Below are 24,061 nucleotides of genomic sequence, written 5' to 3'. Positions count from 1 at the left end.
ATTAATTTATAAAAAAGAAAAACAATCTGAATAAACTACAAAGATGGGAGCAACACTCTTTCCAGCTGCTACTCTAAGCTGAAACAAGATGCCCCTAAAAATCCAAAAGACAGGTTTTTGTTGGAATCTGTTAACATGTTACTAGGTCAGTTCTCTTGACATTTCAGCTCTCTTGACTTTCAAATAAGGACACAATAACTTATAATTCAAAAGTGTGTTATAAATGCAACATAGTCAAATCCATTTAAAAAACTTAAAAGTGAGGCATGATGTCTAAATTATGCACACTAAAGGGAATTAAATATAAAATAATTTATACAAACTCCTTCATAATCACTATTTTTACTCCCTTTATAGTAACTTATTTGTTAAATATAGTTCTATGGATCTTACTGTAAATGCCCAACTCCTATGTAACTATCACACTAGTCTTGTTAGATTAGGCATACTGTTTGAACATAGTTGTGCCTATATAATTTTTGTAAAGAATTAACTATAGATATTAGCTATATAGATATTAACTATATAATATAGTTATATATATTTATATATAATACATATTATATATAATATAGTTATATAACTATATAATATAGATATTAACTATAGATATCTAATTTCTCAATGTCTACTACATAGTAAAGGATGTCATTCTTTCCCATTCGGTTCATAGGGCTTTCCTCAAGCTTTCCATCCATTCATCCTTCCCATGTTATTTATTTTCTTCTAGAAATAAATATGTTTCAGTGGCTTTCTCATCAATTTCTACTCAGTGACTCCACTATCCAACTCTTTACTGTCCTGTCTACAAATATATGTTTTCTGATTGCTGCACTGGGGACACACATTTTCCAGTTGTAGCTCAAACATCTTCTTATAAAACAAAATTATCCTTCAAGGAGATTACTTTTCTGATTCTTTTATATACCGGAACAACGAGAACAGTGAGTTTAATGAAGGGATGAATAAATGTGTCATATTACACTTACACATCCATATACACACTTGTGCTTAAAGTAAGCCAAATCTAAGTTCAACAAATTTGAATCGAAATATGCTTTGTATTTTGGGGAGTGGGGCATTTGAAATGGAATCTTATTTTCCCATTGGGAACCAATATATTTATAACTGTAATAACTGGCTTCTGTGGAGATTTTTTTTTTTTTTAATTTCAGTCATTGCAAAAAGACTGAATCCAGTTAAGAAATACGAATACTTGTTTTTTTTTTTCTATATACAGAGAAAATAGTATGCTGGACTGTCTCCTTGGCAAACTACTACTATGGAAATGTAAGTCTGATCACTAAGCTATCTGTATTGGTGCTCAGTCATCTGTGAGAGAGTAATTTCTGAGCTGCTTGACTAGTACACATCCTAAATCTTCCTCTGCATCCACAGAACATGTGCCTAAAACAGAATGGTTAATGTCAACATAAGTTTACTAGGAGGAAACAGCATGATTAATGACTTCCTCAGAGGGGAAAAAGAAACAGTAGTATACAATGCCAATTTTAAAAATGCATTCAAGTTTTATTTCCTAAATGTATTCCTCATTTGAGATGCAATGTAACATCTTATTCAGTGTTTATTTTCTTAGCATATGTCTCAACAGTTAACTTGAGGCCATGAATCTTTGAAACAATACCAAATGGCAAGAATATACCTATCAGCTTCAATGTTTCTCTAAGCAATAGGTCCTATCACAAGGAAAAAGCAGTACTATCTATCCATCTATCTTTACTTGTAATACAGTGTACTATATACTACATATAACTTACTACCAGTAAAATGACAAATCTGCACTAGAAGTATAAGATCTATATTCTATGTATACACCTACACTATACTGCAAACATTTTATGTGCTACTCACTCTAAATATTCTAAAGAGGAATGCAAGAAAATACACTTAACAAATTTTGTCCATCTTTCACATTCAGTAAATTATATGTCTTTAGGTAATATTTTCTTTTTTTTTTTTTTTTGAAGATTTTATTTAGTTATTTGACAGAGAGAGGGAACACAAGCAGGGGGAGTTGTAGGGGGAGAAGCAGACTTCCTGCTGAGCAGGGAGCCCAATGCCAGGCTCAATCCCAGGACCCTGGGATCATGACCTGAGCCAAAGGCAAATGCTTAACGAATGAGCCATCCAGGTGCCCCACATTTTCTAATCTTTTATGATGCAATACTGTGTTTCTCCAGGTTGACTGTCCTTAATGTTATATTTTTGCTTTATTTTCATTCTTCTCTTTGTATTGATTCTTCAGTTGAAAATCCTTGAAGAAGTCAGAGTATGTAGAATGTGTTGTGATACACAGTTTGGGACAGAGGTAGTGGCTTGAAATAACTACATCTCTATAGGGGAATTTTCCCACTTTGTCATTCCTCTAGGTCTTTACCTCCATATTTATCCTCAAATCTGCTCAATTCCAAGGTTTCAGCAGATGTTCAATAGAGACACACTTACCATATGTAAACCCATATAATAACTTTTCTAAAGTCTTTGCTAGTAATATACTTACAGCTCTCAGTTTTCTGTAAGATATGATGTTAATTACATGGTTTTCTTTAAAAAAAAAAAACCAACCCAAATCATTTTTTTAATTAATGACATGTTATGCATCAATTTAATGTTTATTTAGGTTTACCTAAGGCAAGAAAAAATCTATTTTGAAGATTTGAAGTGTAATAAAAGATCATAGACTGAAAAGCAACCAGCTAGAACTTCATTCTAATGTTCGGTTTTGTGTATATTAATATGTTGGGAAAGAGATTCTGGCATGCATATGCTATAATTTCTGGAGACCCCAAAATGAGATGCTGAAAGTGGGATTAAACTTTGGGATTTAATCTGTAATGTGTTTGGAATAAGTTGCTTAAACTGTTTTCCTTGTATTTCTTTAACCCCCATCCTTCCTTACACAAGTATCATTACATAAATGGTGTTCTATCCAGAATAGTCTAAGAACCCTTCATTTCCACGGAATTGATAAGTTTTAATCTTTCCAAAATGACTTATCACTACTCACTGATATAGATAAGTGATTAAATAAATGGAGAAAAGATAAATATCCTATGCTGAAGAACTCCAAATAATGGAATACTCTATCCTTGAGAAGTAGAAGCCTAACTCCCACTCCCTAAGAGTTATCTTCACTTAGTGACATTCTCCCTAAGAATGCCGTATGGAAAAAGGGAAAGAGTAACTCTATAGGAAAGAAGCCTGATTCGGGTGCCTGGGTATTTCAGTCAGATAAGCATCTGACCCTTGGTTTTAGCTCATCATCATCTCAGGAACCTGAGATCGAGCCCAGTGTTGGGCTCGGTGCTTAGCATGGAGTCTGGGGGAGATTATCTCCCTTTCCCTCTGCTCCTCCCCTGCTTGTATGCTCTCTAAAATAAATAAAATCAGGGTGCCTGGATGGCGCAGTTGGTTAAGTGTCTGCCTTCAGCTCAGGTCAGGGTCTCCAGGTCCTGGGATTGAGCCCCGAATTGTGCTCCCTGCTCAGTGGGGAGTCTGCTTCTCTCTCTCCCTCTCTGCCTCTCCCCACCGTGTATTCTTTTTCTCAAAAAACAAACAAACAAAACAAAACACAAAAAAAAACCACTTAAAAATAAAATCTTAAAAAAAAAAAGCTTGACCAAAAATCAAGCCAAGTAATCTAGGTCATCATGAACGTCAATAAATCATGTTGATAGTATTACCCTTGATATTATATGATAAAAAGATGCTTTACCCCTACATTGTAATAAGTTTTTCAGTAAAATATTAAAAAATACATAATAAAGCAATAACTTCCAGAGAAATCAGATTAATAGTAGCCAATATGAAAGCCTATGAATTCTAGTTTTTAACATTCTTTTGTGTATTCACATTCCTTAGATATAAAAAGATTCAGATTGACAAACTGCAGAAATGGATGATTGACAAACTGCAGAAATGGATGATAAGGTTTTTAAGACTTCAGTTTTTATCTGAAAGATTTTATTTATTTATTTGACACAGAAAGAGAGATCACAAGTAGGCAGAGAGGCAGGCGGGGGGCGGGGAGCAGGCTCCCCGCTGAGCAGAGAGCCTGATGCAGGGCTCGATCCCAGGACATTGAGATCACGACCCAGGCAGAAAGCAGAGGCTTAACCTACTGAGCCACCCAGGTGCCCCAAGACTTTAGTTTGTAAAATTCATAGCTGTGGCCTTTATTATGGAAAAATTCAAAATAAACTTGTGGCCCATTATCTGTTGCCAAATAATCTCCATTAAATGTGAATGAGTTTAATAAAATTTAAGTATATTCTCACACTTAATTTTTCCAGGTAATAAACTTTAAGTTTTATTTTTTACCAAATAAGAATGTATGGATATTTTTTCAAATTAAGTAAAATCATTCAGTTAACATATTAGTTTATTAACATGAAGTTTAAGTTTGTACATAAAATTGTAATAATGACAATTCAAATTAAATAAACAGAATAAACCATTTATTAAAACATCATGTAATAAAATAAACTTTTTGATCCAATGCTACAGTGGTAAACATTTTCCCCTCATTAACATTCCACCCAAAACACAATTTAATTACAACATAATCTGACCAGAACTTGAAAATACTGTTCTTTATCGTCCAATGACTGAACAGTGAGGTGAATGTAGACTTAGGTTTTCTTGATGAGCCCAACACAGAGGATGATAGCTTGAAAGACAACTGAAATTGCATACGCCCAAAGGTTAAATTTTATTTACCCTGTTCACTGGTCCAAACTTAAAATTTTCATTATATCAAATAAAGAGTTCATGAATCACCCTCTTCCAGCCAAAAATAAATATCAGGGACAAACTGAGGATAAGAGTTGGGTTTTAAACTGTACTTTATTTGTTACTGTAACATTGTCTTTTTTTTTTTTTTTTTTAACTGATCGACTATAAGCATGCAAAAAGTTCTCTTCCAAATGCAACTGCTTCCACAGCCCCTTGGATATCAGTAAGTAAATTATGAAGTCATTCAATTTGTAGCTCTCTCCTCCTTTAAAGCACTTCTAAGCAGTGTGTGTGACACATACCACAGAGGTAGGAAAGACCATCTTTAATAAATTATCTTCTTAATTGTAGAGAATTTCTGAAAATAAAACTAACAAAATGCCGAACTATGCTTCTGATGAATACCAAAAGACCGCAGAGCCATCTCCTCCTACTTGAAGAATTAGTTCCCTGGAGTGTCCTGGCCTTTGTACAGGGCACTTGATAACAAGATCCACCAGGGCTCCAAACAAATGCACTAAGAAAGCCTTCCACCACTCTCATTTGCCGATTCTTTGGACCACCCAATCCTGCTGGCAGAGAGGGCAGCGATTGTTCTGTTTCACCCACAGGGACATGCAGCAGTTGTGAAAGGAATGATTACATTCTCCCCAGACCACTGAAAGGTGAAAAAAAAAGATTACTTGACATTACATATTTTAAGTTAAATTACTGAACTCAAATCATAGGTTATTTTATATTATGACGAATAATCATGGTTCATTATCTTGAATCAAGATGGCTAACTGGTCAACATTTTTTCTATCTATAAAGAAATAAAAACTTACCTGTGTAAACTACACTTAAGAAGTGAGATGAGGCGCTGTGATTAGGGGACTTTCCATCATTGTTTAGAATCTGTGGGTGATGTGGTGGCACCCAGCCCCTACACAGCTCCACATGCTGTCTTCCTGAAGTTAGGAGATTAAAGAACTTGAGCCTTCCTTAGATCCCAGAACTTCTCAGTCATACACTGACCTGGAAACCTTTTGAGTTTTACTTTATTAAGAAACAGCCTCCTGATTTTGATTTACCAAGATAATGAGTTTTAAATGTTTTCAGTTCATAGTAATCTATTATAAATAGATGCCATGCTTCGAAACATTAGTTGTACATCTACTGAGTTATTTTCCAAAAGTAGTGATGAACTGTGTTAAGTCATCCATAAGCAGTGCAATTCCTGATGTGACAAATACATTAACTCTTCAAAGTGGGTGGCTGGAAAGAGAGGTAGGTCTCTTTGTGGTCAAAGAAAGGTGGCCTGAACCTCACAATTTCTGTTAGTATTTTTTTAAACCAAGGGAAGTCACCCATAATCTGAAATACAGTCTCAAATGTGGGTTTTATTTGTCACTTACTTAACCTACATCATAACAGAACAATGAAAGAAATAGGAAAAAAAGAAAAAAAAACATGAAAAAAACCTACATCTTCTTATGAAAATTAGCTATAGGGAGTAGGAAACAAGGGGAAATCATTCTAAGTGTTTCAGAATGAAAAAACAGGATTTAATAAATACCACATAAATCATTATTAAGATGCTGTATGTAAACCATGCAAACACAAAGTACAAAGTTAACCTTTCATCTTCAGAAAACCTTTATATATAGCAATCTAGAAGTGATGACCTCAAGATCTAGGACATAAAAACTTTTGAACTGCTTAAAATGTTTAGCCTAAGACAACTTTTGTAGCCCCAGACTATTAACAAGATTTAATAGATTTCCATATATAAACTATATTGGAAAAAATCTTGAGACTTAAAATTTTTTGTTAGTTGAAAAGTTAAATATTATCATCGTAAGAGTACTGAAAACTGAAGTGCTTTATTAGATTAAAACCCTACCAAATCTGACCTGTAATACAGTTAAATTTAAGATGTTTTGGCAAATTCCTTACTTCATAATTTTCTTAATAGAAAAGAATGATTTCTTTTTAGAATATGAAATATTTATTACACCCACAACTAGAATATGTAATCAACTCTTAATTACAGGAAATAAAAGAACTTGTAGATTAATTCCATTAAGGCCTTTAGAGAACCAACACATTTTATATTAATAATGGATCACTGCTTTACAGTTTATTTTTGTGTATTGATAAAGTCAATCTTAATTGCAAATTCAAACATCCCCACTGAGAGAAAACCTTCAGTTGGAAAAGCAAGAGAATGAAATTACAACATACCAACACAATCCTCTTGTTTGTTTTCAGCTTGACATCTAAGACAGGCATCTAAAAATAAACAAATAGCAATTCTCATTCTGATGCTCAGAATGCAATTTTTAAAACCCAGACACTTCAAAGTCAAATAAAAGCCCAAAGGGTTAGAGATGGAGATAAGAGACCCATATTATTAATTTCTCATCTGAACATAACTGTTTAAAGATGAATAAAGTACAAGGCACTCTACTTATTTACTTATGACCAGGAGCAATTTCACAAGGGTTATAGACCCTTTATTTTCACAAGCTCTGATGAAAAGATGTCCCCAAGGTGCATGCAATCACTACAGAAAAATATGCCATACTCCATTATATATTAGAAGTTCATATAGACTCACTGGGCATGATCACATAGATCAACCTTAAGGGCAGTTTATTTTCAAGATACCATTTTAGGTTAGCCATGCATATATATTGGTATTTGCTTATACACACATAAAGCAACTCCAGAAGAATACCAAGTAACTAGTAATAAGGTCTACCAAAAAGGGGATGGTGGGAAGGAGTTTTCATTGTATATTTTCTTAAAATTCTGAATTATGTGACTGTATGATCTATACAAAAATTAAAATATTAATTTTTAAAGAACCTCTTAAATACTATGTTGTCTCTCTTTTTTTTCTTTTTAAAGAAAATGCTCCCTTGGGACTCCTGGGTGGCTCAGTTGGTTAAGTGTCTGCCTTCAGCTCAGGTCATGATCTTAGGGTCCTGGGGCATCAGGCACCCTGCTCGATGGGGAGCCTCCTTTTCCCTCTCTACCACTTGTGCTCTCCTGCTCTTTTTCTCTCTCTCTCACAAATAAATAAATCTTTAAAAAAAGGAAAGAAAAAGGGGCGCCTGGGATGGAGCCCTGCATCGGGCTCTCTGCTTGGTGGGGAGCCTGCTTCCCTTCCTCTCTCTCTGCCTACTTGTGATCTCTGTCTGTCATATAAATAAAAAATAAATTCTTTTAAAAAAAAAAAAGGAAAGAAAAGGAAAAAGCAAAGCAAAAGGAAAAGAAATCCTCCCTTTATGAATATGCCTGAATCCAAAGCATTTATCCAACAATGGCAAAGTATTTTAATAATTTATTTGGGAGTAAATTCTAGGAATGGGAACCTAAAGGGTATACTAGAAGTTTTCCAAATTCACTCTACTACTATTTTGCTTCATGAAGGAGATAATATAAAATATTGGGACCCCCAAAAATGGATTCATTCACTAGCTGGAAGAGGAGTCCAAGACGGGTAAAGGGAAATTCAAACCAACAGAAAAAAAATTAGTTTTTAACATAAATTGGAGAAAAAGAATTCTGTAAAAATAGATAACACAGTGGAGTTGAAGCCTGCTCCTCTTCTTACATTGGATTATGCTCAGGCGTTTGTTTGCTCCTCTCTGCATGCTCTTACCCTAAAAAAACATACCACCCTGGCCTCTTCGATGTGGATTAAAAACAACCACTGCCTCCTGAGGCTTTCTTCAATCCCACAATTACTGAGTATCTACTCTGTATAAGGAGTTATGCACTGGGGACACCAAAATGACTGAGTCTGGGTCCCTGGTCTCACCAGGAAATGGGGAGGTAGGCAGGCAAACAACTAAATATCATAAGGATCATGATATAAGGGTGAAGACATGGCTCTGGTTCTGTATAATCATAGAATTATAGTCTGTGACCCCAACTACCTCTTTCACAAATTAGGAAAACAAGACTCCAAAAGGTATGTCAAATGTCCAAGTTAACATAAATAGCCATGAAGGGTTACTCCGGCTCTTTAGAACTCAACAGAACTAGCAAACCTATTTTCCTCTTCTTCAACACTTGGGTCACTGCCATCTGCCCCTTTCAGAATGAAGGGAGAAGAGCGGAAACCAAAGAAGAGAGTGTTAACCACATCAGAACAGGCTGACAGGCAAATCTTGGATCAAGAAGTTACAATAAATCATTTAGGTGTAAGAAATGAATTTGGGGGCACCTGGGTGGCTCAGGGGGTTAAGCCTCTTGCCTTCGGCTCAGGTCATGATCCCGGGGTCCTGGGATCGAGCCCCCGCATCGGGCTCTCTGCTCAGCGGGGAGCCTGCTTCTCCCTCTCTCTCTGCCTGCCTCTCTGCCTACTTGTGATCTCTCTCTCTGTCAAATAAATAAATAAAATTAAAAAAAAAAAAAAAAGAAATGAATTTGAAATGTTAAGGAAATAGAATTAAGTGGGCTCCTTTGCACAATCGAGAAATCTGTGGATTACAATTTTGATTGCGCTTTTAGACTCATTATCAAAACCCAACCTAAAACTAAAAATTCCTAAATTTTTAGATAAAATAAAAAAAATTCTTTTCATGATATTTTTAAGATCTAAAACAGAACATTTCTAAGGAGTGCAATAACAGTAACACCTTTTAGAATGCTGCTGCTAGGGTAAGCTTGGGAAGTCTGAAAAACAAACTTCCTTCTGCTGTCACCAGACCACTAAATGGATTTTAACACCTCATAAACAAAATACAGAGGTTTAGTCCAGAATACTTTCCTGAACTCAAAGGACAGACATTGTAAATCTGCAAAAATAATCCACGGTAGCAGAATACTGGCTATAATTAGAATGTTAATATTAACGTGAACCATTTATAGCCATACTTTGACTTACTCTAAACATCCCAGTAAAGCTTATTTGTTGCAAGATTTCAACCATTACTCTGAATTCTGTATTTCTACTTACAAATATAAAACTTTTCTTCGGGGAAAAATATAAAACACACTTTCTCGAACACTCTTCTTTTTAAACTAAAGAAAATTTTGAGGATAAAATATTTAGCAAAGCTTGTCTTGCAAAAGAAGAAAAGATTAAATTGTCTGGATAAGTTAACAATGGCACACAAACTGGAAATTATGACTGTAGTTTGAATAAGGGGTGGGGTAAGGAGGCTTTACTGCAGGCCAGTAAACTAGGTACTTTTAAGACCTAATTCGAAAATAAGTGGATCATGTCTGAAATCAAGTTCTTTCAAAAGTAAGAAATAAAAAATATTTTAATCCCATTTTTGTAAATCCTCTTTGAAACAAGCCTTATGAATAAAAAACAAAAGAGTGTACTATAGAGAGTGTAAATTGATAATCTCTGGATTCTGGTAGGTTTAAATTTCATCCCTTGAGATAGTAATTGTGTTTATTTTCTCCAATTCTCTCATTTTTCAGAGCAAAACACAGAGTCTTCAAACTACAGAACCTCAGGTTTTTTTCCACCTACCCCAAGAAACACTAAAATACTCTCTCAGTATTTTAAATGCTTTATTTAAAAATATAACTTGCATTTAGATAGCATCTCTTTTTCAAGGTGGTCTGAGATCTTAAAACAGAGAGCATATAAAATATAACAGGATGAAGCTGCTCTGCCAGGTTTCACTTGGTCCAGTATTTTGATCGGAAATATCACAGAAAGAAGTTAAGACTTTATTTGTACAAGGGGGTTCTCCACAAAGGCCTGACACAGAGCAAGTCAGATCTTCTTCAGGAAATGGCATCCTACGGTAGGGAGGGGCCAGAAGGAGATGAAGTTTTATGTTTCTGAATAAAGGGCTTACATTCTTCAATTCCTGCGAACCTTAAATACTCCTGAACCACACTGTGTCCCCTTCAAGACAAGGGAGTGCCATCTGACCCATCCTGAGGCATGCAGATTTAAAAAGACTGCGGAACATCAGGAGCTAATCCAAAAATGCAACGGCTAGAACACTTTTCTTCCCTTCGCCTCTCAGGAACGGACTGAGGGTGTCGTTTCTGTGGAGGACGACTCCAGAGCATCACTTCGGTGTGTGACCACAGTCATTAAAGTGCCCTCCTTATTCCGGGCCTTAACTCTGACCCCCTCTGCGGTGTGGTTTTAGAGACGGAGCGGGCCACACCAACCCAAGTGGTTTCTCCTAGCTGCCAACAAATGACCCAGTTTTATTTCCTTAGCCACACCCATCACCACCTGAAATTACCTTAATTCCTGGGCTCACAATCCGTTTCTCTCGCTACAAGACCAGCTCTTGGCGCCGGGCGCCCGCGAAGCCCCCGGCGGCGGCAGCAGCCCTCAGGCCGGCTGCAGCACTGTTAGCCCCAACACCCCCGCCCCCACTCCAGCCGACCCGAGTCTCTCGGAGCCCTCTTCCCCCGTCCCCCACTCCAAGTCGGCCCCTCGGAGGCCGGAGCGGGGCCCCGGCCTCGCGTGCAGCGCTTACCCATCACCTGGACCCTGCAGATGGCGCACGTATCGCATTCCACGTCCCAGCTCCACATAGCCACCGCGTTCCACTTTTTGAGAGAGAACATCTTGTCGCCTCCCGACTTTGAGCCTGCGCTCCCGGAGTGAGAGGACAGGGCGCAGGGTTCCTCGCCGTCTTCCACGTCGGCCATGGCGGCGACGCGGAGCCGGCAGCGGAGACGTTAAGTCGCGGGAGGCGGGCGGCTATGGCGGCTCCGTGGGGCCGCCTGGCGGGCCACAGCGCCGCCTGCAGGCCGCGGGCCGCCGCGGCGCCTACGACGGGGCCGCTCCGATTGGCTGACGCGGCCCCGTGACGTCATTTGACGCTAGCGCCAGTCCGCTTGTCCACCCTGCACGCCCCTTCTCGCTGGGGCAACCCTGAGGGCTGAAGGCCTTTAGGGCGATTCCGGTGTGAAGCCTGGACGCTTCGCTGCTTAGTGTTTCTCCCCCGCGCCCGGGAGCGCTCTACGCAGGCACCAGGTGTCCTGCTGTGTGCTTTCGGGAAACTTACCACTCTCTCAAATTATCCTGTTACTAAAACTGTTCCCCGCACCGCACACACCCCCCCCCGCCCCCGTAAACTCAATCAGAGCAGGGACCGTGTCTATGCAAGATCCCCTGTCCTCCGTATCTAGGAAACGTCTGACCACCCAAGGTCTTCTGAGAAACCTGGTTCAGTGGTTCTCAAACTTTGCACTCCGTTAAACTTAAAAACTAGAGGATCTTCAAAAGCCTTTATGTAAGATGTAGATGTTGGCGTTTTAAGAAATTTACCTTGAGAGAAAGATCTAAATTTTAAAAGTAACAGTAATAAACTCATTACAAGTTATTAGAGCGATGGTGCCGCATATAATGTAGCTTCTGGAAAACTCCCCTGTACACTCCTAAAGAGTGAGAAGAGGGAAATAGCTCCGAATGTTGGCATGCAAGTAGTTCTGACCTGTTGGTCCCCTGAAAGGATGCCGAGAACTCAGGGGCCCACGCTCTGAGAACCTCTGATGTAGTTTAACCACCTCCTTTTATATGTACGAGTAACACCGCTATTATGTGACGGTGACAGTTATGAAACCTGGGTTCTTCTATTGCTGGCTTGGGGTCATGATCTTCTGTTTTCTCAAGCAAAGCAGACAACATCTTCATTTTTAAACGGTAAGAAAGTTGAGGCACGGAATGCCTAAGGAGATAACTGATTACCACCACCACCTAGTGGTGGACACCTGTAGTGTCGGGTTTGGGATTCCAAGCCTCCCGTCTCTTCTTGGGCCTCTCAGCCTCCCCTCATGTCCTCACGCCAGACCTGGTGCTGGATGGAGGCTAACCAAACTCAAGCAGTTGTGCAGAGGACAAGCGTGCATACAAATGTAAAAATAGAAATATGGACACAGGGTCACATTTGGCTAGATGCTATGTGCGCTGCTTGTTGAGTGGAATATTCAGTGATGCGAGGGACCAGGATATCCCTGAGGACTGATGCCATGAGGAAAAGCCTCACGGAAGAGACTAGACTCCTCATGGGAGGCCCTCAAGCCCAGGATATGAGTGAAGAGAGCACACCTGTTCAAGCTGTCAGCCAGAGCAGAGCAGCTGTACTGGTGGTGGATGTCAATCTCACCGCATTAACTCGAAGAGCCAGATAAAATGCCTATGGACAAACCCAGATGAACATGTTCTGTTCATATTAAACGACCATACATCTGACTATAGAGATGGTTCTAAATGCGAGATATCTAATAAAGGAGGAAGGCCAGAACCAGACGAGGAGAAAATGCACTTCAAATTGTTGGGAACTGGCCAGTTTGAAAGAGAAAAGGAGAGAAAGTCAGATGAAAGGATGAAAGCCTAGAGGATGCCTCTTTCTTGTCACACTTCAACATCTCTGAAACTGGACAGAACTTCCCCTACCTGCTCCAGCTGGATTGCTCTCTGCACTTAGAGAAAACTTACTCATCTTTGCTCTTTGCCAATATATATTCTAATACTTCCAGGAAATCACAGCACTTACTGTGTTTCTTCCACTCTTTTTGGCATTGGGGCACATAGCAAGGAAAAAGTGCTGCTACTGATGTTTATTGAATAATTTCAAGTTTTTAAAATTAGCAGTTCATGAATTATAAAAATGTTAAAATAGTAAAATGTGTATGCAATGAAAAAAAGCAAGTGTTGTTAATACTCTCAGAAGTTTCTACATATATACAAACAGACACATTACAATCATTAAAAAATTTTTTAAAAGATTTTACTTTTAAGTAATCTCTACACCCAAGGTGTAGATTAAGAGTCACAGGCTCTACTGACTGAGCCAGTCAGGTGCCCCTAAAAATTTTTAATTGCAATAAAATATACATAATGAAGTTTGCCACCATTTTCAGTGCAGAGTTCAGTAGTATTAGGTATATTTATATTGTTTTTGTTTTTTTGTTTTGTTTTAAAGTGGGCTTCACACCCAGCATGGAGCCCAACACGGGGCTTTGACTCATGACCCTGAGATCAAGAGTCAGATGCCTAACTGACTAAGACACCCAGGTACCCCAGGACATTTACATTGTTATGCAAACACTTTCCAGAACTATTTCATTTTCCAAAACCAAAACTATACTTTCTATCTCCCCTTCTTTCCCAGCAACCAGCACTCTTTGTTTCTGAGTTTGATTACCCTAGGTACCTCATATGAGTAGAATCATTCAGTATTTGTCTTTTTGTAACTGTTTATATTTCACTTTAGCACAGTGCCTTGGAGTTTCATCTGTGTTGCAGCATGCGTCAGAATTTCCTTCCTTTTTAAGGCCAAATAATACTGCACTGTGTGGATAGACTACACTTTGCTTATCCGTTCATCTGTCAGTGGACATCAGGGTTGCTTGCACCTTTTGAATATTGTGAATAATGTCACTGTGAACTTGAGTATACAAGTATCTCTTCATAATCCTGCTTTCACTTCTTTTGGGTATATACCCAGAAATGGGATTGCTGGCTCATATTATTTTTTTAAAGATTTTATTTATTATTTATTTGACAGAGATCACAAATAGGCAGAGAGGCAGGCAGAGAGAGAGAAAGGAGGAAGCAGGCACCCCACTGAGTGGAGAGTCCAATGGGGGGCTCAATCCCAGGACCCTGGGATCGAGCACGGAGCCGAAGGCAGAGGCTTTAACCCACTGAGCCACCCAGGTGCCCCGCTGGCTCATATTATATCAATGCATCCTCATATGAGTTTTTTAACACACACTATTCTCTAGCCTGCTTTAAAAAACATTTTTTTTTTATAAGTAATCTCCACACCCAACATGGGGCTCAAACTCACAACCCTGAGATCAAGAGTTGGATGCTCCACTGACTGAGCCAGCCAGGTGCCCCTCCAGCCTGCTCTTTTTGTTTAATAGTATGAGTAGGACAGCTTTCCACAGAAGCCCTCCCTTATCCACATTATTCTTGATGCTACACAGTATTACACCACATACATTCCCTGTGATTTATTTCCCTGAGAATCCTTTGAGAGATGTTAAGCTGTTTCCAAGGTATAATAAACAGTGCTGCATTAAACATCATTATAAGTATTTGCTTACACATGTGTGAGAGAATATTTGTAAAATAAATTTCTCAAATACCTAGGTCAAAAGTTGTATATTTTTCACTTTGATAGACCATGTCAAAAGACTTGTAAAGAGGCACACAGATTTTACATTCCCACCGAGAGGATGTCTGTGGCAAATTTCAAAAAGGTCCTTTTTTTTTTTTTTTTTAAAGCTGGTACAATTTCTCAGGAGGCCTCACACATTGGATATACAAATTCTGAAGATGTTATATCATTTCAATTCTCATACTCTGTTATTGTTTACTTTTAACATGTGAGGATCCTGTCTTCCTAGCTAGATAATAAGATATTAAAGGTTGAACACAATTTACTATAAATATCCTCACTTTCACAGATAGTTTGGTTCCACAGATTTGCCAGAACTTGATTTGTACATAGTATGAATGACAGTCTTGCTTTTTAAAAAAATATACATTCATTTATTTATTTTTATTAACATATAATGTATTATTTGTTTCAGGGGTACAGGTCTTTTTTTACTTTTTATTTTGAATAGGCTCCACACCCAACGTGGGGCTTGAACTCACAACACTGAGATCAAGAGTCGCATTCTCTACTGACTGTGCCAGCCAGGCACCCCAACAGACTGGCTTTTTGTGTAGGTTGTTTTGTTTTGTTTTTTACTTCAAAATGGAAAGGTCTTAAGTCTTTTCTTCTTCTTTTTTATTTTTCTTGTGTAGCTTTTCCAAGTGAAATAACTGGAGTCACTCAATTCTAACATCAACAATAACTGCCACTAATATTTATATTTGAGCATGCAATACTATAAATCAATATTGTCCAAAAATGCTTGACACGTGTCATCTCATTCAGGGCTCACCATATGAGACAGGTGCTATTCTATCTGTATCTTATCAGGGAGAACTGAGGCTCAGTGAGGTTAACTGAGTTGGCCAACGTCACACACCTGGAAAACAGCGGTTTTCCACAGAGAATTCCAGCCCATTTCTTTCCCCATCTTTCCATCCCTGCACCATATTGTCATGGCATATAACTTCCAGCTAATCCAATTTATCATCCATACATCAGTCAACCACACCTCTTCTCTTTCCCATGGGAGCAGACATCTTCATTTGGGGTGGAGGGGGCAGTGGTTAAAGTGATTAGAAGTTTCCTCATTTATGGAAGATCCCCATTTGGGGGGATGTCATCTTTCAGAAAGTGGTTATTTCCAAACATTCTTATTGTTCCCAACTATAGATATACTTATGAAAGAAGACTGTTTCTTCGATAAAGATCATGACTTCCTTCAACTTTTAAATTTCACATGTGCATGAGAAGCACCAGAGAAGAATCCTACCTATTTTTACTAAGGCCAACTGTGAAACCCACATTTTAGAAAATGATGAGCATAATAGGGTTAACGCTACTTTGAACTTTCATAAATTAGTCATGAAATTTTAGAACTTGAAAGGGGCTTGGCTCCAGTGAAAACTGCTATTTTTTTAAAGATTTTGTTTATTTATTTGACAGACAAGAGGCAGAGAGGCAGGCAGAGAACGAGAGAGAGGAGGAAGCAGGCTCCCCGCTGAGCAGAGAGCCCGATGCGGGGCTCGATCTCAGGACCCTGAGGTCATGACCCGAGCCGAAGGCAGAGGCTTAACCCACTGAGCCACCCAGGTGCCCCTCCAGTGAAATTCTTATTATAGAACAAGCAAGATCTTTCTACACATGTCCAGTTGGCCATGGAAACAGAGAGCATCCATAAAGATAGAGCATCCATATTCAGTTTTTACCCTGTGAAATAATGAACACAAAATTCATAAATTATAAGAAGAAAAAAGGAAGTTCAACTTCATACAATAGAGAGTAAACATATATAAAGCACTACCACCTAATAGATCCCACATGTTTCATAAATAGTTCAGGTAAATTCACCATTTCAGATCCACAATAAGCTAACAGGTACCAGGATTGTGGGGGGGAGGGGAGGGAGGGAAAGTTGAAGAGAGGAGACAAGGTTTGCACCAACCTTTGAGGGAACTATGTTTTTTCCTACTACTTATCCTTTAATACAATCATCCATTAAGATGGACGGATGGTTTGGGATACTATTACCTAGAACCAAAATTCTCATGATTTTATCAAGTGCAAAATCTGCTGGGGGTGGCTCCTACCCCAATTTAGTGCCCAGGGTCCAACCACACACTCCCCTGGTGGCTGCAACTCACAGACACAGACATCCAAGAGCATACCTTCTTCTTCTTTTTACTGGTAATCCTAGATTTCCTGCTATTTTTCCAAATAGATCTGAAGGTATCAGAAGACATTTGAGGAGTGACTGTAATTTTTAAGACTGGGAGTTTACCTGAGAGGGGAAGAACATAGTAGTAAATCGGTAGGATATCTCACAACTCCATTTGATGAATTGGATCTTAGCTTCTGAGAGGGGCATTCTCCCATATTCTTATTAACCGGGCAACTTTCCTCTCACCTAATACCTTTTGCCTATATCTTCTTGAGGTGAGTGATCCATAACAATTTATTTCTATAATAACATCTCATTCCAGCCCTTTCTTTCCCATTCCTAAAGTCACATGTTTACCTGGATAATTGTAGTAGTCTTCCAACTGGTCTTCAGAGCTTCAGACTTCCCCGCCCCCAAATCCATCCTGCAATCTACTTCCAGATTAATCATCTGAAAGTGAAACTCTTATCTTGTCATTCATCACCTCTAATACTTCATTGACTCTCCATCTTCACTGGACCTCTCTTGGTTTTACTTGTCCAGCTTGCATTTATTTTAGCTTCTTTCTGGAACAGAATCCTGAGTTTACTTTGGGGTTCCACTCCCCTGTGCTCCAGGGGTGGATGGGCACATAACCCGGATCTGGTGAATTAGTGGATTTACTCTCCCTGACACAGCGATTGGTTAACGGTGTGCATGTAACTCATGATGGTCCTGTGAAATCAGGAGAAAAGCTCTTTCTTGAGATTAAACCAGTACAATTTAAATGTATGGCCTGTGCTGCCCAAAATGCCACTGTGTGGGAAGAACCTGCCTGAGAATAAAGTCAGCACAAGCAGAATTTCCAGGAGAGGAAGGTAGGTAGTGTTACTTGAACCCCTAAATCCAGCTAGACCTGTAGCTAGAACCACCCCTGGACTTTTAGTTATATTATGGGTCAACAGTTTGGTGTGTGTGTACTTAGATCAGCTTGTGTTGGTCTTGTAGCACTTGAAACCAAGATTTCTCATTGATTTTCCTATACAATCCAGCAATATTGTGATTTCTAGGAAATACATATTTGGATTATTCAGATTTCCCATATATACTTGGTCTTTGCCCAGGGTTCCTGGCTCCCAAACCTTTGGAATTTCCTGACCAATAAGAGAAATGGGAGCATCTTTTAGTCTCTTAGGTGTGTGGGGGGGATGGGTAAAATAGGTGATGGGGTTTAGAGTATACTTACCACGATGAGCACTGAGTAATGTACACTTGAAGCTAATATAACACTCCACGTTAACTCCACTGGATTTTTTTTAAAAAAGAAAACTTAAATATAATATTTGGTCCCTTGTTCTCAGTTCCTTAAAACGCCTTAGAGCGGTAAAGGTGAAATGGGTGCCTTGTAATTCATAACAAGCCCCTTTCCACCACACCTGAGTTTATGTTAATGAGGAGACTTTTGGACAGCACCTAAGGATGGGGCTGGTTGCCAGGGGAACCAACCATAGAGCGAATGTTAGAGCTTTCTCTAACCCTGATTCTCCGGGGAGGGGAAAGGGGCCGGAGGTTGAATCAATCACCAATGGCCAATGATTTAATCAACCATGCCTAAGTAATAAAGCCTCCATAAAAATCTGAAGGATGGGGTTCTAAGAGCTTCCAGGTTGGGAAATCAGAATGCTTCCACGTGCCACCATGCTGGGCTCCAAACTCCATGAGGACAGAGCTGCTTTGTTCAAGACCTCACCCTCTGTATCTCTTCATCTGGCTATTGATTTGTATTCTTTATGATAACCCAGCAATCATGAATAAACTGGTTTCCTAGGTCATATCAGCCATTCTAGCCAATTAATCAAACCCAAGGAGGGGCTCATGAGAACCTCAGCTTTATGCCCAGTCAGTCAGAAGCCCAGGTAACAATATGGACTTGCTATTGATGTCTGACGTGGTGGTGGTAGGGAGGGGACAGTCTTGTGGGACTGAGCCCTTAACCTGTGGAATCTGATGCTAAGCTCCCGGTAGGTAGGGTCAGAATGGAGTTGAACTGTAGGCCACCCAGCTAGTATTTGGGAATTGCTTGGTGGTGTGTGGGAAACCTACTCCCACACATCAGAATTGGGATCAGAATAATAAGACTCAAATACCTAGCATGCCATTCACAGAGACTGTGTCAACCCATCCTTCTGTTATTTCCCATGGCACTTGCCCTTCTCCCCCATTCCTGTTTCTCATCAGCCAGATGGCCGGGTCCTGCCTGCAGGGCCCCAGGGGCCCCAGGCTGTCATTTCTGGGGGTCAGGATACACCAGGAAGAAGCCAGAAGCAGGAAGGTAAGTAGGAAATATGGTGGAGAGGAAAAAGAAGAACCTTAAAAATAGTAGTGCATGTGCTATAAATAAGTATTTAAAAATAGTACTGCCTGACCCTCCAAAGGGTCAGTTGAAGTTGAAACATGAAAATGGTTGTAAGGATGTGGGGAAAAAATCAGGCTGGGCACAGTAAAGGGTAGTGGAGGGTAAGAGGGATGAAAATGGGTAAGTGACCTGGAGATATAAGACAATACAGCTCATAATTTCAGGACTTAGAAAGGGCCAGAAACTGTGTCACTGAGGACTTGGGTGGTACATATGTGCCTGGAAGATAAGCGCTATTTGGATGTTTTCCTCCGGTGAGCAGTACTTGCTGGTACTCGGTGTGATCATTCTAGTCCATGGGTCATTCCTGTGGGTCATCACAAAAAAAGGTGTGGTTGTGGCGGGAACATTGCTCTGATACTTGAGGGTGGGGCCGGCCATAATAAAATTTAAGGCAATAGTCTCCCAGGGCTGTGCCTAGATTGAGAAGCACTCATGTTTCCTGGGTCTAATTTTGCCCCAGTGTCTTCCGTGATTCCTTATAGAGCAGAAGGTTATACAGATGCAGGTCTGCTAGGTGACTTGAGGGGCATGTGGAATGTCTAATAAAGACCCTGGTGTCTCACTTGGGCCACTCTGGAGGGGTCACTGGCTTCAAAAGCCTTTGACCAGGTCTGGTGTAGACCAGCTGACCTATTGATCATAATCTAAAGGAGCTTGAGCCAAATACTTGTAGTTCCCTGACTAATACCTTTTCTGACCTTATTTTCTAACAGAGCTCAGATTTTTCTTAGGGTAGCAATGTGCCAAGCTAAAAATTAGGGATGGGTATGTGACGTGCTTCTGACCAGCTGGAAATAAGCATAATTGTGCTGGGGGATTTCTGAGACTTCCTCATATAGGTACCGGTACTTTCTCCTTGTCCCTTCCTTCTTCTGGTCTGGAATGAAGACGGGAGGCTCGCAGTGAAGCAGCCACCTACAGCTATGAGGATATAAACCATCTGCTAAGGCTGATGGTGGAGAAAGAGAAAGGCATGATGCCGGGACGGGTCTACACCGGCTCAGTCCTCCGCTAGCTGATGAAGCCACTATATCTGGTCCTGTTCCACGTAGCCAAATATCACCTCTAACTGAGGCAGAATTCAATAGCAAATAGGAAGAAATCGTAGTCAGGGAGAAAAACAAAGCTCAGAGTTGAAAAAAAGAAGACAGGTTCAAATGTAGAGGAAGATAGGAGTTTCAATAAGAAAACAAGGCCCCAGTCTTGACCACTGCAACAGTCAGGAGGCAGATGCTCAGGCTGTGAGGAGTGCTGGGGGCCAGTAGTGCGGTATGGGGGCCAGCTGGAGGTCTCAGAGGAGTCATGCAATAGCCACACCCACAAAAGACAGTCATATTCCCTAACACCATACTTCTGGTCATCTTTTTCACTTCTTTATGAAACTCTAGCCATTCATAAACATTCTATAGAGTGTGTGAGGTCTCCAACTCCTTAGTGGAAGCTAAGGTGACTTAAGATAGTATTAGATATTGGACTCCCTGGGTGGCTCAGTTGGTTAAGCATCTGCCTTTAGCTCAGGTCATGACCTCAGGGTCCTGGGATCGAGCCCCAAATCAGGCTCCACACTGAGTGGGGAGTCTGCTTGTCTCTCTGCCCCTACCCCACTAGTGCGCTCGCTCTCTCTCTCTCTCAAATAAATAAAGTCTTTTTTAAAAAGATGGTTTTAGATATTGACATGGAATTACATAACAATAAATCACATGGTAGAAAGCGATCCAGTTTTCAATTCTCTAAAAATATAAACAAAGTAATGCATACTTATAGCTAAAAAATTAAATAGGGCTAAAAAGTTTATAATGAAAAGCGACAGACCCTTGCCTTTCGCCTCAACACCCCCAGTCTTCTTCTCCAGAGACAACCACTTTTAACTCACTCATCTGTTTTTCATGAGATTTACTGCCCTATTTCAAACAAAGTGTTTAATATTATTGGTATTTCCACTAAAAATTTATTTTATTTATTTATTTTTAAGGCTTTATTTATTTATTTGACAGAGAGAGAGAGAGAGACAGTGACAGAAGGAGCACAGGAAAGGGGAGTGTGAGAGGGAGAAGCAGGCTTCCTGCAAAGCAGGGCTTGATCCCAGGATCCTGGGATCATGACCTGAGCCGAAGGCAGACAGTTAACAACCGAGCCACCCAGAAGCCCCTCCAGGAAAAATTTTATATATTGACTGCTATCACTTCCTCTCACCAAACCTCCCAATAGTGATATTTCACAATTTTTAGTTAAATCAACACTTGGTGTATTGACTGGTATGGTCATATACATTTTGTTCACAGTGTTTCCCTTTCTTATATAACTTTTTTAAAGATTATTTTTAAGTAATCTTTACACCCAGCTTGAATGTACAACTCCAAGATCAGGAGTCACACACTGTACTGACTGAGCCAGCCAGGTGCCCCACTTACATGACTTTCTTCTGAGTTAATAATTGTCTTTTTCCTTTGCATTGTTTTCTGTGTACCTATTCTAAGAATTACCCCCAATTTCTTTTCTTTGCCATACACCCATATTTCTTACAAAATACTTCAGTATGTCCAATGCTCTATTCAGTTTTTACTGCAGTGTCCCTCCTTTCTGACGTGTTCTATTTTCTGGCTCCAATTTGGACTCATTCTGACCCTCAACCGTGATCTGGAATTCCCTTTCCACTTTTCTGTATTGGTTCTCCTGATTTCAGGATTCTCCATTCTTCATCTTTGTGGTTTACTCTTACTTTGCTCAAATGTGTTCTCTGGGAGCTTCCTAGGAAACAGGAGGCACACAGTTTGAGTTCTTGTGCACTAAAAACATCTTTACTTCATCCTCATGCTTGGTTAGGAGTTGGAAATGTATAGAGTTCTCACAGAGTTGTCATGTCAGCACCGCACAGTTTCTAGAGTCCAGTCAGAAATCTGATGTCCTTCTGAGTCCCAGTCCTTAGTATAGAATATACGGTATTTAGCTGTAAGTTGTTAGATTCTCCCCTTTGTTCCTAGTGTTCTAAATGCCATGGTGATATAGCATTTATCATTCCCTGTTGCTGGGCGCTCAATGGGCTCTTTCAACATGCAGATTTATGTCTGTTGGTTCAGGGAAAGTTCCTGATGTATTTGACAATTATTTGACAATGGCCTCTCCCCGCTTTTCTCTGGTCTCTCTTTCTGAACTATGAGTTAAATGCTGGCGTTCATAGACTGACCCTGTCTCATATAGTCTCACCAATTTTTCGTTCTACTTTTTAAAGACTTGCTTGACTTCATCTTTCAACATTGGTTTTGAAATTTTTATTTTGGCTATCATTTTTATTTGCCAAGAGCTTTTTCTTATTTTTCCAATTATTCTTTTTTCCTAGCATCCTGTTGTTTTACAGATGCATTATCTTCTGTTTCCCTGGAGAAGTTGTAACTAATTTCTTTCCTTTTTTTAAAAATTTCCTGTCTCTGTATCTTCAGAGTTCTCTTTGTCTCTGTGTTTCAGGCTTGGTTTCCTATGTTGAAGACTCACGTGAAGGGTCTGGAGATTCTCAGGTTTCTGTTCACAGTGAAGCACAAAGCATCCAAAGGCTAATGGGAAGCTCCTCTGTCTGAGCAGGGCTTGCTTCCCTGCTGGGCGGCTTTGAATGAAGAGGGCATGGCCAGGGGTCAGCATCTGTTGTTTCTTTCTCTGGGGCTATTCAGTTTATCAAAGAACACCCCAGAGGCGCCTGGGTGGCTCAGTCAGTTAAGCATCTGACTCTTGATTTTGGCTCAGGTCATGATCTCAGGGTTGTGAGATCAAGTCCTGTGTCAGGCTCCTGCTGGGCTTGGAGCTGGCTTGGGATTCTTTCTCCCTCTCTCTCTGCCCGCTTCCCTCCACGTCTGCTCTCTTGTGCATGCTTCTCTCAAAGTAAATAAATTAATAAATAAAAAGAACACCCCAGTCTTCTACATATCCACAAGCCTCCAGAAGCAGGGCAGACAAAGGTGGCTCAGGCAATGGTAAAGGCTGAGCCCCAAGTGTTCAGTGTGTAGAATTTTCCCTAGTCCTCCTCTTTTTAGCTTATTCCACCCTCAGTCTCCGCCATGCTGCGTGTCCTGGGTCTGCTGAAAGGCTCTGTTTAATTTTTCCAGAGACAACTCCCTAACTGGTCTTCCTTCTTTTACCCTCTTCTGAAATCTGTTTTCAACTTAGATCTGGAGTAATCCTGTTAAGATGTGGGTCAGATCTGGTCTCCTCTCAAAATTCCCCAATGCTTTTCCATCTCAATAGAGTTAAAAACCAAGGTCCTCATAGTTGCCCAGAAAGGCCCCCTGCCCTCCATGCTCGCTTCTTGGAATTTGTTTGTCCTACGACCCTCCCATTCTTTCTCACTCCACTCCAGCCATACTGGCTTCCACGCTGGCTTTAGAACACACCACCTGGGGCGCCTGGGTGGCTCAGTGGGTTAAGCCTCTGCCTTTGGCTCAGATCACGATCTCAGGGACCCGGGATCGAGCCTGCATCGGGCTCTCTGCTCAGCAGGGAGCCTGCTTTCTCCTCTCTCTCTGCCTGCCTCTCCGCCTACTTGTGATCTCTCTCTGTCAAATAAATAAATAAAATCTTTACAAAAAAAATAGAACACATCAGCTGGTCTCCTGCCATAAACCTCTGCACCTGCTGCTCTGCTTACCTGGACTGCTCTTT

At 40.1% G+C, this 24,061-nt stretch overlaps 2 protein-coding genes across 3 annotated transcripts in view; both read right to left on the bottom strand.

Annotated features, from left to right (window-relative positions):
- Positions 1-4,461: 4,461 nt before the first annotated feature.
- On the bottom strand, positions 4,462-11,478 carry RNF7 (ring finger protein 7). 2 transcript variants are annotated; one of them, XM_080802989.1, is made up of 3 exons: positions 11,214-11,478; positions 6,982-7,029; positions 4,462-5,413 (listed from the first exon to the last, which is right to left on the bottom strand). In XM_080802989.1, the coding sequence occupies exons 1-3, from the start codon at positions 11,386-11,388 to the stop codon at positions 5,295-5,297; spliced, it is 342 nt and encodes a 113-aa protein (XP_080659115.1). In that variant the 5' UTR covers positions 11,389-11,478; the 3' UTR covers positions 4,462-5,294. The 2 variants fall into 2 exon arrangements, with proteins under 2 accessions (XP_080659115.1, XP_080659116.1); XM_080802990.1 differs by having other exon boundaries at positions 11,221-11,428.
- Positions 11,479-11,552: 74 nt separating this feature from the next.
- Positions 11,553-24,061, bottom strand: part of LOC308341215 (uncharacterized protein) — a gene marked incomplete at both ends in the record, with an annotated part of 44,757 nt that continues 32,248 nt past the window's right edge. Inside the window, 3 exons of the mRNA XM_080800980.1 lie at positions 11,553-11,731; positions 12,827-12,878; positions 17,024-17,136. Of these exons, the coding sequence (XP_080657106.1) occupies positions 11,553-11,731; positions 12,827-12,878; positions 17,024-17,136 (344 nt within the window). The remainder of the gene's footprint in view (positions 11,732-12,826; positions 12,879-17,023; positions 17,137-24,061) is intronic.

This window comes from Martes martes, assembly GCF_963455335.1.
Source record: "Martes martes genome assembly, chromosome: 1".
NCBI lineage: Eukaryota > Metazoa > Chordata > Mammalia > Carnivora > Mustelidae > Martes > Martes martes.
This window is presented reverse-complemented; position numbering and strand designations above follow the sequence as displayed.

Coding starts and splice junctions, on each gene's coding strand:
- RNF7 (XM_080802989.1), bottom strand. CDS start 11,388: ATGGCCGACGTGGAAGACGGCGAGGAACCCTGCGCCCTGTCCTCTCAC. Junction 7,030..11,213: donor CTGCAGGGTCCAGGTGATGG/GTAAGCGCTGCA, acceptor GTTTATTTTTAG/ATGCCTGTCTTAGATGTCAA. Junction 5,414..6,981: donor CAAACAAGAGGATTGTGTTG/GTATGTTGTAAT, acceptor TTCACCTTTCAG/TGGTCTGGGGAGAATGTAAT.